This window comes from Scyliorhinus torazame, chromosome 7 (assembly GCF_047496885.1).
Source record: "Scyliorhinus torazame isolate Kashiwa2021f chromosome 7, sScyTor2.1, whole genome shotgun sequence".
Taxonomy (NCBI): Eukaryota; Metazoa; Chordata; class Chondrichthyes; order Carcharhiniformes; family Scyliorhinidae; genus Scyliorhinus; species Scyliorhinus torazame.
This window is the reverse complement of record NC_092713.1, coordinates 795,558-811,200: the sequence shown is the minus strand read 5'-3', so window position 1 is coordinate 811,200 and position 15,643 is coordinate 795,558. Positions and strand designations below refer to the sequence as shown.

The 15,643-nt window shown below is 59.2% G+C and overlaps 1 protein-coding gene across 1 annotated transcript in view; it reads right to left on the bottom strand.

The window, feature by feature from the left end:
• The window catches only part of LOC140426003 (mitochondrial adenyl nucleotide antiporter SLC25A24-A-like), a 114,470-nt gene that overhangs the window by 42,213 nt on the left and 56,614 nt on the right, over positions 1-15,643 (bottom strand). The window contains exon 5 of the mRNA XM_072510272.1: positions 807-965. Coding sequence (XP_072366373.1) covers positions 807-965 — 159 coding nt within the window. The remainder of the gene's footprint in view (positions 1-806; positions 966-15,643) is intronic.

Below are 15,643 nucleotides of genomic sequence, written 5' to 3'. Positions count from 1 at the left end.
GACTCTGGGTCTGTACTTGTTGGAGTTTTGAAGGATGAGAGGGGATCTTATTGAAACTTACAGGATACTGGGAGGCCTGGATAGAGTGGGCGTGGAGAGGATGTTTCCACTTGTAGGAAAAACTAGATCCAGAGGAGACAATCTCAGACTAAAGGGACGATCCTTTAAAACAGAGATGAGGAGGAATTTCTTCAGCCAGAGGGTGGTGAATCTGTGGAACTCTTTGCCGCAGAATGCTATGGAGGCCAAAGCACTGAGTGTCTTTAAGACAGAGATAGATAGGTTCTTGATTAATAAGGGGATCAGGGGTTATGGGGAGAAGGCAGGAGAATGGGGATGAGAAAATACCAGCCATGATTGAATGGCGGAGCAGACTCGATGGGCCGAGTGGCCTAATTCTGCTCCTATGTCTCATGGTCTTATGAAATAGGTTGACTGGACAAACCGTGATGTTTCTTAAATGGCATTAACATGACCCAAGTAACTGAGTTTCCAGCCAGTAAGAACCTAACCACCTTTATTTAACCTGTGCATTGATCTCTATCACACACATACCCTCATTAAGCAAGAAGATTAATCCTGCCTTGAGTTGCGAGGCTAAATTACCTGTCGTACTTTACTGTCTAACAAAATACAGACACTTAGTTTACAGATTATTCTACAAAAACATTCAGTTATGATAGTCCAAAAGGTGTAGAGACAGATTTTACAAAATGAGAATTTAATTATCTATTGTGGGCAGTGTAGGCTTTGTTTAGCTTTACAGCTACCAGCAGACACAAAGCGGATTGTATTTTATGAAGTACCTGCATGAGGACTTTGAGTCGATCGAGAGGGGCAGTGCCAGTACGGGACACAGCACCAGCCATGGCTCCAGACAGCAGCTGTTTCCACCACATACCCGACATCCTCTCCTCCTCTGTGAACTCATCAGGAATGGTCAAACTGTCACCAATGTCCAAAACCTGCAGGTGGTAAGTGTGTTACATTTACAATGTCTAATTGTGGCAGCATTTCACAGCGAGTTTGTACCGTCCCTCCGGGGGTCTGACCCACTGACCCGGCTCTGACCCACTGACACCGCTCTGACCCACTGACCCCGCTCTGACCCACTGACCCCGCTCTGACCCATTGACCCCGCTCTGACCCACTGACCCCGCTCCAGCTAACTGACCCAGCTCTGACCCACTGACACCGCTCTGACCCACTGACCCCGCTCCGGCTAACTTACCCTGCTCTGACCCACTGACCCCGCTCTCACCAACTGGCCCTGCTCTGACCCACTGACCCTGCTCTGACCCGTTGACCATGCTCTGACCCGCTGACCCCGCTCTGACCGGCTGACCCCGCTCCGACCCACTGACCCCGCTCCGACCCACTGACCCCGCTCCGACCCACTGACCCCGCTCCGACCCACTGACCCCGCTCCGACCCACTGACCCCGCTCCGACCCACTGACCCCGCTCCGACCCACTGACCCCGCTCTGACCCACTGACCCCGCTCCAGCTAACTGACCCAGCTCTGACTCACTGACCCTGCTCTAGCTAACTGACCCCGCTCTGACCCACTGACCCCGCTCCAGCTAACTGGCCCAGCTCTGACCCCGCTCTGACCCACTGACCCTGCTCTGACCCACTGACCCTTCTCTGACCCACTGACCCCGCTCTGACCCACAGACCCCGCTCTGACCCGCTGACCCCGCTCTGACCCGCTGATCCCGCTCCGACCCGCTGATCCCGCTCCGACCCGCTGACCCCGCTCCGACCCACTGACCCCGCTCCGACCCACTGACCCCGCTCTGACCCGCTGACCCCGCTCTGACCCGCTGACCACGCTCCGACCCGCTGACCCCGCTCCGACCCGCTGACCCCGCTCCGACCCGCTCCGACCCACTGACCCCGCTCCGACCCACTGACCCCGCTCCGACCCACTGACCCCGCTCTGACCCACTGACCCCGCTCTGACCCACTGACCCCGCTCCAGCTAACTGACCCAGCTCTGACCCACTGACCCCGCTCTGACCCACTGACCCCGCTCCGGCTAACTGACCCAGCTCTGACCCACTGACCCCGCTCTGACCAACTGGCCCTGCTCTGACCAACTGACCCTGCTCTGACCAACTGACCCTGCTCTGACCCCGCTCTGACCGGCTGACCCCGCTCCGACCCGCTGACCCCGCTCCGACCCGCTGACCCCGCTCCGACCCACTGACCCCGCTCCGACCCACTGACCCCGCTCCGACCCACTGCCCCCGCTCCGACCCGCTGACCCCGCTCCGACCAGCTGACCCCGCTCCGACCCGCTGACCCCGCTCCGACCCGCTGACCCCGCTCCGACCCGCTGACCCCGCTCCGACCCACTGACCCCGCTCCGACCCACTGACCCCGCTCTGACCCACTGACCCCGCTCTGACCCACTGACCCCGCTCTGACCCACTGACCCCGCTCCAGCTAACTGACCCAGCTCTGACCCACTGACCACACTCTGACCCACTGCCCCCGCTCCGGCTAACTGACCCAGCTCTGACCCACTGACCCCGCTCTGACCAACTGGCCCTGCTCTGACCCACTGACCCTGCTCTGACCCGCTGACCCCGCTCTGACCGGCTGACACCGCTCCGACCCGCTGACCCCGCTCCGACCCACTGACCCCGCTCCGACCCACTGACCCCGCTCCGACCCACTGACCCCGCTCTGACCCACTGACCCCGCTCCAGCTTACTGACCCAGCTCTGACTCACTGACCCTGCTCTAGCTAACTGACCCCGCTCTGACCCACTGACCCCTCTCCAGCTAACTGGCCCAGCTCTGACCCCGCTCTGACCCACTGACCCTGCTCTGACCCACTGAACCTTCTCTGACCCACTGACCCCGCTCTGACCCACTGACCCCGCTCTGACCCGCTGATCCCGATCCGACCCGCTGACCCCGCTCCGACCCACTGACCCCGCTCCGACCCACTGACCCCGCTCCGACCCACTGACCCCGCTCCGACCCACTGACCCCGCTCTGACCCACTGACCCCGCTCCGGCTAACTGACCCAGCTCTGACCCACTGACCCCGCTCTGACCAACTGGCCCTGCTCTGACCCACTGACCCTGCTCTGACCCCGCTCTGACCGGCTGACCCTACTCCGACCCACTGACCCCGCTCCGACCCACTGGCCCCGCTCCGACCCACTGGCCCCGCTCCGACCCACTGGCCCCGCTCCGACCCACTGCCCCCGCTCCGACCCACTGCCCCCGCTCCGACCCACTGCCCCCGCTCCGACCCACTGCCCCCGCTCCGACCCGCTGACCCCGCTGACCCCGCTCCGACCCACTGACCCCGCTCCGACCCACTGACCCCGCTCCGACCCACTGACCCCGCTCTGACCCATTGACCCCGCTCTGACCCGCTGACCCCGCTCCGACCCACTGACCCCGCTCCGACCCACTGCCCCCGCTCCGACCCACTGACCCCGCTCTGACCAACTGGCCCTGCTCTGACACACTGACCCTGCTCTGACCCCGCTCTGACCCACTGACCCCGCTCTGACCAACTGGCCCTGCTCTGACACACTGACCCTGCTCTGACCCCGCTCTGACCGGCTGACCTCACTCCGACCCGCTGACCCCGCTCCGACACACTGACCCCGCTCCGACCCACTGACCCCGCTCCGACCCACTGCCCCCGCTCCGACCCACTGCCCCCGCTCCGACCCACTGCCCCCGCTCCGACCCACTGCCCCCGCTCCGACCCACTGCCCCCGCTCCGACCCACTGCCCCCGCTCCGACCCACTGACCCCGCTCCAACCCGCTGACCCCGCTCCGACCCGCTGACCCCGCTCTGACCCACTGACCCCGCTCTGACCCACTGACCCCGCTCCAGCTAACTGACCCAGCTCTGACCCACTGACCACGCTCTGACCCACTGACCCCGCTCCGGCTAACTGACCCAGCTCTGACCCACTGACCCCGCTCTGACCAACTGGCCCTGCTCTGACCCACTGACCCTGCTCTGACCCGCTGACCCAGCTCTGACCGGCTGACCCCGCTCCAACCCGCTGACCCCGCTCCGACCCACTGACCCCGCTCCGACCCACTGACCCCGCTCCGACCCACTGACCCCGCTCCGACCCACTGACCCCGCTCCGACCCACTGACCCCGCTCCGACCCACTGACCCCGCTCCGACCCACTGCCCCCGCTCCGACCCACTGCCCCCGCTCCGACACACTGACCCCGCTCCGACACACTGACCCCGCTCCGACCCACTGACCCCGCTCCGACCCACTGACCCCGCTCTGACCCACTGACCCCGCTCCAGCTAACTGACCCAGCTCTGACCCCGCTCTGACCCACTGACCCTGCTCTGACCCACTGACCCTTCTCTGACCCACTGACCCCGCTCTGACCCGCTGACCCCGCTCTGACCCGCTGATCCCAATCCGACCCGCTGACCCCGCTCCGACCCACTGACCCCGCTCCGACCCACTGACCCAGCTCTGACCCAGCTCTGACCCATTGACCCCGCTCCGACCCGCTGACCGCGCTCCGTCCCGCTGACCCCGCTCCGACCCACTGACCCCGCTCCGACCCACTGACCTCGCTCCGACCCACTGACCCCGCTCTGACCCCGCTCCAGCTAACTGACCCAGCTCTGACCAACTGACTGCTCTGACCCACTGACCCTGCTCTGACCCACTGACCCCGCTCTGAGCAACTGACCCCGCTCTGACCCCCTGACCCCGCTCTGACCCACTGACCCTGCTCTGACCCCGCTCTGACCTGCTGACCCCGCTCTGACCCGCTGACCCCGCTCCGACCCGCTGACCCCGCTCCGACCCGCTGACCCCGCTCTGACCCACTGACCCAGCTTTGACCCACTGGCCCCGCTCTGACCCCGCTCTGACCCACTGACCCCACTCTGACCCGCTGACCCCACTCCGACCCACTGACCCCGCTCTGACCCACTGACCCCACTCTGACCCACTGACCCCGCTCCGACCCACTGACCCCGCTCTGACCCAATTACCCCGCTCTGACCCACTTACCCCGCTCTAACCCGCTGACCCCGCTCCGACCCGCTGACCCCGCTCTGACCCACTGACCCGCTCTGACCCACTGAACCCGCTGACCAATTGACCCCGCTCTGGCTGACCCAGATCTGACCCCGCTCTGACCCACTGACACTGACCCGGCTCTGACCCACTGACACCGCTCTGACCCCGCTCTGACCCGCTGACCCCGCTCTGTCCCGCTGACACCACTCTGTCCCGCTGACACCGCTCTGACCCGCGGACCCCGCTCTGACCCGCTGACCCCGCTCTGACCCGCTGACCCCGCTCTGACCCGCTGACCCCGCTCCGACCCGCTGGCCCCGCTCCGACCCACTGGCCCCGCTCCGACCCACTGGCCCCACTCTGACCCACTGACCCCGCTCTGACCCACTGACCCCGCTTTGACCCACTGACCCCGCTCTGACCCACTGACCCCGCTCCAGCTAACTGACCCAGCTCTGACCCACTGACCCCGCTCTGACCCACTGACCCCGCTCCAGCTTACTGACCCCGCTCTGACTCACTGACCGTGCTCTAGCTAACTGACCCCGCTCTGACCCACTGACCCCTCTCCAGCTAACTGGCCCAGCTCTGACCCCGCTCTGACCCACTGACCCTGCTCTGACCCACTGACCCTTCTCTGACCCACTGACCCCGCTCTGACCCCGCTCTGACCCGCTGATCCCGCTCCGACTCGCTGACCCCGCTCCGACCCACTGACCCCGCTCCGACCCACTGACCCCGCTCCGACCCACTGACCCCGCTCTGACCCACTGACCCCGCTCTGACCCACTGACCCCGCTCCGGCTAACTGACCCAGCTCTGACCCACTGACCTCACTCTGACCAACTGGCCCTGCTCTGACCCACTGACCCTGCTCTGACCCCGCTCTGACCGGCTGACCCCACTCCGACCCACTGACCCCACTCCGACCCACTGGCCCCGCTCCGACTCACTGACCCCGCTCCGACCCACTGCCCCCGCTCCGACCTACTGCCCCCGCTCCGACCCACTGCCCCCGCTCCGACCCACTGCCCCCGCTCCGACCCGCTGACCCCGCTCCGACCCACTGACCCCGCTCCGACCCACTGACCCCGCTCCGACCCACTGACCCCGCTCTGACCCACTGACCCCGCTCTGACCCATTGACCCCGCTCTGACCCGCTGACCCCGCTCCGACCCACTTCCCCCGCTCCGACCCACTGACCCCGCTCTGACCCACTGACCCCGCTCCGGCTAACTGACCCAGCTCTGACCCACTGACCCCGCTCTGACCAACTGGCCCTGCTCTGACACACTGACCCTGCTCTGACCCCGCTCTGACCGGCTGACCCCGCTCCGACCCACTGACCCCGCTCCGACCCACTGACCCCGCTCCGACCCACTGACCCCGCTCCGACCCACTGACCCCGCTCCGACCCACTGACCCCGCTCCGACCCACTGACCCCGCTCCGACCCACTGACCCCGCTCCGACCCACTGACCCCGCTCCGACCCACTGACCCCGCTCCGACCCACTGACCCCGCTCCGAACCACTGCCCCCGCTCCGAACCACTGCCCCCGCTCCGACCCACTGACCCCGCTCCGACCCGCTGACCCCGCTCCGACCCACTGACCCTGCTCTGACCCACTGACCCCGCTCCAGCTAACTGACCCAGCTCTGACCCACTGACCACGCTCTGACCCACTGACCCCGCTCCGGCTAACTGACCCAGCTCTGACCCACTGACCCCGCTCTGACCAACTGGCCCTGCTCTGACCCACTGACCCTGCTCTGACCCGCTGATCCAGCTCTGACCGGCTGACCCCGCTCCGACCCACTGACCCCGCTCCGACCCACTGACCCCGCTCCGACCCACTGACCCCGCTCCGACCCACTGACCCCGCTCCGACCCACTGACCCCGCTCCGACCCACTGCCCCCGCTCCGACCCACTGACCCCGCTCCGACCCACTGACCCCGCTCCGACCCACTGACCCCGCTCCGACCCACTGACCCCGCTCCAGCTAACTGACCCAGCCCTGACTCACTGACCCTGCTCTAGCTAACTGACCCCGCTCTGACCCACTTACCCCTCTCCAGCTAACTGGCCCAGCTCTGACCCCGCTCTGACCCACTGACCCTGCTCTGACCCACTGACCCTTCTCTGACCCACTGACCCCGCTCTGACCCGCTGATCCCGATCTGACCCACTGACCCCGCTCCGACACACTGACCCCGCTCCGACACACTGACCCCGCTCTGACCCACTGACCCCGCTCTGACCCGCTGACCCCGCTCCGACCCGCTGACCCCGCTCCGACCCGCTGACCCCGCTCCGACCCACTGACCCCGCTCCGACCCACTGACCCCGCTCCGACCCACTGACCCCGCTCCGACCCACTGACCTCGCTCTGACCCACTGACCCCGCTCTGACCCCGCTCCAGCTAACTGACCCAGCTCTGACCAACTGACTCTGCTCTGACCCACTGACCCTGCTCCGACCCACTGACCCCGCTCTGACCCACTGACCCCGCTCTGACCCCGCTCTGACCCGCTGATCCCGATCCGACCCACTGACCCCGCTCCGACCCACTGACCCCGCTCCGACCCACTGACCCCGCTCTGACCCACTGACCCCGCTCTGACCCATTGACCCCGCTCCGACCCGCTGACCCCGCTCCGACCCGCTGACCCCGCTCCGACCCACTGACCCCGCTCCGACCCACTGACCTCGCTCTGACCCACTGACCCCGCTCTGACCCCGCTCCAGCTAACTGACCCAGCTCTGACCAACTGACTCTGCTCTGACCCACTGACCCTGCTCTGACCCACTGACCCCGCTCTGACCCACTGACCCCGCTCTGACCCCCTGACCCCGCTCTGACCCGCTGACCCCGCTCTGACCTGCTGACCCCGCTCTGACCCGTTGACCCCGCTCCGACCCGCTGACCCCGCTCTGACCCACTGACCCCGCTCTGACCCACTGACCCCGCTCTGACCCACTGACCCCGCTCTGACCCACTGACCCCACTCTGACCCGCTGACCCCGCTCCGACCGGCTGACCCCGCTCTGACCCACTGACCCCGTTCCGACCCACTGACCCCGCTCCGACCCACTGACCCCGCTCCGACCCACTGACCCCGGCCTGACCCATTGACCCTGCTCTGGCTAACTGTCCCAGCTCTGACCCCGCACTGACCCACTGACCCCGCTCTGACCCACTGACCCCGCTCTGACCTGCTGACCCCGCTCTTATCCGTTGACCCCGCTCCGACCCGCTGACCCCGCTCTGACCCACTGACCCCGCTCTGACCCACTGACCCCGCTCTGACCCACTGACCCCACTCTGACCCGCTGACCCTGCTCCGACCGGCTGACCCCGCTCTGACCCACTGACCCCGTTCCGACCCACTGACCCCGCTCCGACCCACTGACCCCGCTCCGACCCACTGACCCCGGCCTGACCCATTGACCCTGCTCTGGCTAACTGTCCCAGCTCTGACCCCGCACTGACCCACTGACCCCGCTCTGACCCACTGACCCTACTCTGACCCACTGACCCCGCTCTGACCCACTGACCCCGCTCTGACCCACTGACCCCGCTCTGACCCACTGACCCCGCTCTGACCCACTGACCCCGCTCTGACCCACTGACCCAGTTCCGACCCACTGACCCCGCTCCGACCCACTGACCTCGCTCTGACCCACTGACCCCGCTCTGACCCACTGACCCCGCTCTGACCCGCTGACCCCGCTCTGACCCCGCTCTGACCCGCTGACCCCGCTCCGACCCACTGACCCCGCTCTGACCCACTGACCCCGCTCTGACCCATTGACCCCGCTCTGGCTGACCCAGCTCTGACCCACTGACCCCGCTCTGACACTGACCCGGTTCTGACCCACTGACCCCGCTCTGACCCACTAACCCCGCTCTGATACACTAACCCCGCTCTGACCCACTGACCCTGCTCTGACCCTGCTCTGACCCACTTACCCTGCTCCAGCTAACTGACCCTGCTGACCTCACTCTGACCCAGCTCCAGCTAACTGACCCTGCTCTGACCCACTGACCCCGCTCCAGCTAACTGACCCTGCTCTGACCTGCTGACCCCGCTCGTGCCATTGCCCAATGTTGAACGTTCTGACCAATTGACCGGCCCAGTAAGATGGTCAGGGTGTCAGCAATACTGCACTTGTTTCCTCCAACACCTTACAGCTTCATAAGACTCATCTCCCCTCCCACTCCCTCCCTCGCCTCCCCCCATCCTCTCCAGCGCTCTGCGCTAGCCCACGCTGGTTGGGATCTGTACTTCTTGCTGAAGATACACAGAAACATACATAGAAAATATAAGCAGGAGGAGGCCATTAATAGAGAGGAGGAATTTCTTCAGCCAGAGGGTGGTGAATCTGTGGAACTCTTTGCCGCAGAAGGCTGTGGAGGCCAAATCACTGAGTGTCTTTAAGACAGAGATAGATAGGTTCTTGATTAATAAGGAGATCGGGGGTTATGGGGAGAAGGCAGGAGAATGGGGATGAGAAAATATCAGCCATGATGGAATGGCGGAGCAGACTCGATGGGCCGAGTGGCCTAATTCTGCTCCTAGGTCTATGGTCTCATGGCCATTCGAGCCTGTTCCGCCATTCATTATGATGAATGCTGATCATCACGTTCAATACCCTGATGCCGCCTTCCCCCCATATCCCTCGATCCCTTTAACCCCAAGAGCGATATCTAATTCCTTCTTGAAATTCCACAACGTTTTGGCATCAACTACCTTCTGTGGGAGAGAATTCCACAGATTCACCGCTCTCTGGGTGAAGACATTTCTCCTCACCTCAGTCCTAAAAGGTTTACCCCTTATCCTCAAACTGTGACCCCTAGTTCTGGACTCCCCCATCATCGGGGACATTCTTTCTGAATCTACCCTGTCCGATCCTGTTAGAATTTTATAAGTTCCATGAGATCCCCTCTCACTCTTCTAAAGTCCAATGAATATCATAGAATTTACATTCGGCCCATCGAGTCTGCACCGGCCCTTGGAAAGAGCACCCCACTTAAGTTTAAGCCCACACCTCCACCCTATCCCCGTAACCCCACCTAATCTTTGGACACTAAGGGCAATTTATCACGGCCAATCCACCTAACCTGCACGTCTTTGGATTGTGGGAGGAAACCGGAGCACCCGGAGGAAACCCACGCAGCCACGGGGAGAACGTGCCGACTCCGCACAGACAGTGACCCAATTGAACCCGGGACCCTGGAGCAATAATCCTGAGTGCTGAATTTGGTGCATTTTGAGTGCTATAGTAAGAGTTTGGTGACTGAGGGAGTTAGGTGAGGAGGGAGTAAGGTGCTGCTTTCATTTTGTTTCCGACATTTCCGCAAAGAGTGAGAAGAGAGCCAGGAGTTTACAGAAAGCGTAGCTGACTGGGAGCTGAGTCGGAGGGCGGAGATCTAGTTAGTCCACACGGCAGCTATATTCTGTCAGGTAAGAGGGGATGGAGGCTAGGCCAGTTGCATGCTCCTCCAGAGTCTGGCTCTGGGGCTCAGAAGGGAAGGGGGGAGAATAGAAAAGCAATAGTTGTAGGAGATTCAATGGTTAGGGGAATAGATAGGTGATTCTGTGGTCGCGAGCGAGACTCCCGGAAGGTATGTTGCCTCCCGGGTGCCAGGGTCAGGGATGTCTCGGATCGTGTCTTCAGGATCCTTAAGGGGGAGGGTGAGCAGCCAGAAGTCGTGGTGCACATTGGTACCAACGACATAGGTAGGAAAAGGGGTGTGGAGGTAATAAACAAGTTTAGGGAGTTAGGCTGGAAGTTAAAAGCCAGGACAGACAGAGTTGTCATCTCTGGCTTGTTGCCGGTGCCACGTGATAGCGAGGCTAGGAATAGGGAGAGAGTGCAGTTGAACACGTGGCTGCAGGAATGGTGTAGGAGGGAGGGCTTCAGGTATTTGGATAATTGGAGCGCATTCTGGGGAAGGTGGGACCTGTACAAGCAGGACGGGTTGCATCTGAACCAGAGGGGCACCAATATCCTGGGAGGGAGGTTTTCTAGTACTCTTCGGGAGGGTTTAAACTAATTTGGCAGGGGAATGGGAACCGGATTTGTAGTCCAGCAACTAAGGTAGCCGATATTCAGGACGCCAAAGCGTGTAATGAGGCAGTGGGGAAGGGAACACTGACAAAGGAGAGTACTTGCAGGCACGGAGATGGGTTGAAGTGTGTATACTTCAACGCAAGAAGCATCAGGAATAAGGTGGGTGAACTTAAGGCATGGATCGGTACTTGGGACTACGATGTGGTGGCCATCACGGAAACTTGGATAGAAGAGGGGCAGAAATGGTTGTTGGAGGTCCCTGGTTATAGATGTTTCAATAAGATTAGGGAGGGTGGTAAAAGAGGTGGGGGGGGTGGCATTGTTAATTAGAGATAGTATAACAGCTGCAGAAAGGCAGTTCGAGGAGTATCACCCTAATGAGGTAGTATGGGTTGAAGTCAGAAATAGGAAAGGAGCAGTCACCTTGTTAGGAGTTTTCTATAGGCCCCCCAATAGTAGCAGAGATGTGGAGGAACAGATTGGGAAACAGATTTTGGAAAGGTGCAGAAGTCACAGGGTAGTAGTCATGGGTGACTTTAACTTCCCAAATATTGAGTGGAAACTCTTTAGATCAAATAGTTTGGATGGGGTGGTGTTTGTGCAGTGTGTCCAGGAAGCTTTTCTAACACAGTATGTAGATTGTCCGACCAGAAGAGGGGCAATATTGGATTTAGTACTGGGTAATGAACCAGGGCAAGTGATAGATTTGTTAGTGGGGGAGCATTTTGGAGATAGTGACCACAATTCTGTGACTTTCACTTTAGTAATGGAGAGGGATAGGTGCGTGCAACAGGGCAAGATTTACAATTGGGGGAAGGGTAAATACGATGTTGTCAGACAAGAATTGAAGTGCATAAGTTGGGAACATAGGCTGTCAGGGAAGGACACAAGTGAAATGTGGAACTTGTTCAAGGAACAGGTACTACGTGTCCTTGATATGTATGTCCCTGTCAGGCAGGGAAGAGATGGTCGAGTGAGGGAACTATGGTTGACAAGAGAGGTTGAATGTCTTGTTAAGAGGAAAAAGGAGACTTATGTAAGGCTGAGGAAACAAGGTTCAGACAGGGCATTGGAGGGATACAAGATAGCCAGGAGGGAACTGAAGAAAGGGATTAGGAGAGCGAAGAGAGGGCATGAACAATCTTTGGCGGGTAGGATCAAGGAAAACCCCCAAGGCCTTTTACACATATGTGAGAAATATGAGAATGACTAGAGCGAGGGTAGGTCCGATCAAGGACAGTAGCGGGAGATTGTGTATTGAGTCTGAAGAGATGGGAGAGGTCTTGAACGAGTACTTTTCTTCTGTATTTACAAATGAGAGGGGCCATATTGTTGGAGAGGACAGTGTGAAACAGACTGGTAAGCTCGAGGAAATACTTGTTAGGAAGGGAGATGTGTTGGGCATTTTGAAAAACTTGAGGATAGACAAGTCCCCCGGGCCTGACGGGATATATCCAAGGATTCTATGGGAAGCAAGAGATGAAATTGCAGAGCCGTTGGCAATGATCTTTTTGTCCTCACTGTCAACAGGGGTGGTACCAGGGGATTGGAGAGTGGCGAATGTTGTGCCCGTGTTCAAAAAAGGGACTTGGGATAACCCTGGGAATTACAGGCCAGTTAGTCTTACTTCGGTGGTAGGTAAAGTAATGGAAAGGGTACTGAAGGATAGGATTCCTGAGCATCTGGAAAGACACTGCTTTATTAGGGATAATCAGCACGGATTTGTGAGGGGTAGGTCTTGCCTTACAAATCTTATTGAATTCTTTGAGGAGGTGACCAAGCATGTGGATGAAGGTAAAGCAGTGGATTTAGTGTACATGGATTTTAGTAAGGCATTTGATAAGGTTCCCCATGGTAGGCTTCTGCAGAAAGTGCACCCAACTGGAGCTCCTCACAGACCGCATGGTTCGGTTGGAGCAGCAATTGGATGCACTTAGGAGCATGCAGGTGGCGGAAAGCGTCATAGATCGCAGTTATGTAAATGTGGTCACACCCAAGGTGCAGGCAGAGAAATGGGTGACCACCAGAAAGGGCAGGCAGTCAGTGCAGGAATCCCCTGTGGTTGTCCCCCTCTCGAACAGATATACCCCTTTGGATACTGTCGGGGGGGATAGCCTATCAGGGGAAAACAGCAGCAGCCAGAGCAGTGGCACCACGGCTGGCTCTGATGTTCAGAAGGGAGGGTCAAAGCGCAGAAGAGTAATAGTAATAGGGGACTCTATAGTCAGGGGCACAGATAGGCGCTTCTGTGGACGTGAAAGAGACTCCAGGATGGTATGTTGCCTCCCTGGTGCCAGGGTCCAGGATGTCTCCGAACGGGTAGAGGGCATCCTGAAGGGGGAGGGCAAACAGGCAGAGGTCGTTGTACATATTGGTACTAACGACATAGGCAGGAAGGGGCATGAGGTCCTGCAGCAGGAGTTCAGGGGGCTAGGCAGAAAGTTAAAAGACAGGACCTCGAGGGTTGTAATCTCGGGATTACTCCCTGTGCCACGTGCCAGTGAGGCCAGAAATAGGAAGATAGAGCAGCTAAACACGTGGCTAAACAGCTGGTGTAGGAGGGAGGGTTTCCATTATCTGGACCACTGGGAGCTCTTCCGGGGCAGGTGTGACCTGTATAAGAAGGACGGGTTGCATCTAAACCGGAGAGGCATAAATATCCTGGCCGCGAGGTTTGCTAGTGTCACACGGGAGGGTTTGAACTAGTATGGCAGGGGGGTGGGCACGGGAGCAAAAGGTCAGAAGGTGAGAGCATTGAGGGAGAACTAGGGAATAGGGACAGTGTGGCTCTGAGGCAGAGCAGACAGGGAGAAGTTGCTGAACACAGCGGGTCTGGTGGCCTGAAGGGCATATGTTTTAATGCAAGGAGCATTACGGGTAAGGCAGATGAACTTAGAGCTTGGATTAGTACTTGGAACTATGATGTTGTTGCCATTACAGAGACCTGGTTGAGGGAAGGGCAGGATTGGCAGCTAAACGTTCCAGGATTTAGATGTTTCAGGCAGGATAGAGGGGGATGTAAAAGGGGAGGCGGAGTTGCGCTACTTGTTCGGGAGAATATCACAGCGGTACTGCGAGAGGACACCTCAGAGGGCAGTGAGGTTATATGGGTAGAGATCAGGAATAAGAAGGGTGCAGTCACAATGTTGGGGGTATACTACAGGCCTCCCAACAGCCAGCGGGAGATAGAGGAGCAGATAGGTAGACAGATTTTGGAAAAGAGTAAAAACAACAGGGTTGTGGTGATGGGAGACTTCAACTTCCCCAATATTGACTGGGACTCACTTAGTGCCAGGGGCTTAGACGGGGCGGAGTTTGTAAGGAGCATCCAGGAGGGCTTCTTAAAACAATATGTAGACAGTCCAACTAGGGAAGGGGCGGTACTGGACCTGGTATTGGGGAATGAGCCCGGCCAGGTGGTAGATGTTTCAGTAGGGGAGCATTTCGGTAACAGTGACCACAATTCAGTAAGTTTTAAAGTACTGGTGGACAAGGATAAGAGTGGTCCGAGGATGAATGTGCTAAATTGGGGGAAGGCTAATTATAACAATATTAGGCGGGAACTGAAGAACATAGATTGGGGGCGGATGTTTGAGGGCAAATCAACATCTGACATGTGGGAGGCTTTCAAGTGGCAGTTGAAAGGAATACAGGACCGGCATGTTCCTGCGAGGAAGAAAGATAAATACGGCAATTTTCGGGAACCTTGGATGACGAGTGATATTGTAGGCCTCGTCAAAAAGAAAAAGGAGGCATTTGTCAGGGCTAAAAGGCTGGGAACAGACGAAGCCTGCGTGGAATATAAGGAAAGTAGGAAGGAACTTAAGCAAGGAGTCAGGAGGGCTAGAAGGGGTCACGAAATGTCATTGGCAAATAGGGTTAAGGAAAATCCCAAGGCTTTTTACACGTACATAAAAAGCAAGAGGGTAGCCAGGGAAAGGGTTGGCCCACTGAAGGATAGGCAAGGGAATCTATGTGTGGAGCCAGAGGAAATGGGCGAGGTACGAAATGAATACTTTGCCTCAGTATTCACCAAAGCGAAGGAATTGGTAGATGTTGAGTCTGGAGAAGGGGGTGTAGATAGCCTGGGTCACATTGTGATCCAAAAAGACGAGGTGTTGGGTGTCTTAAAAAATATTAAGGTAGATAAGTCCCCAGGGCCTGATGGGATCTACCCCAGAATACTGAAGGAGGCTGGAGAGGAAATTGCTGAGGCCTTGACAGAAATCTTTGGATCCTCACTGTCTTCAGGGGATGTCCCGGAGGACTGGAGAATAGCCAATGTTGTTCCTCTGTTTAAGAAGGGTAGCAAGGATAATCCCGGGAACTACAGGCCGGTGAGCCTTACTTCAGTGGTAGGGAAATTACTGGAGAGAATTCTTCGAGACAGGATCTACTCCCATTTGGAAGCAAATGGACGTGAGAGGCAGCACGGTTTTGTGAAGGGGAGGTCGTGTCTAACTAACTTGATAGAGTTTTTCGAGGAGGTCACTAAGATTATTGATGCAGGTAGGGCA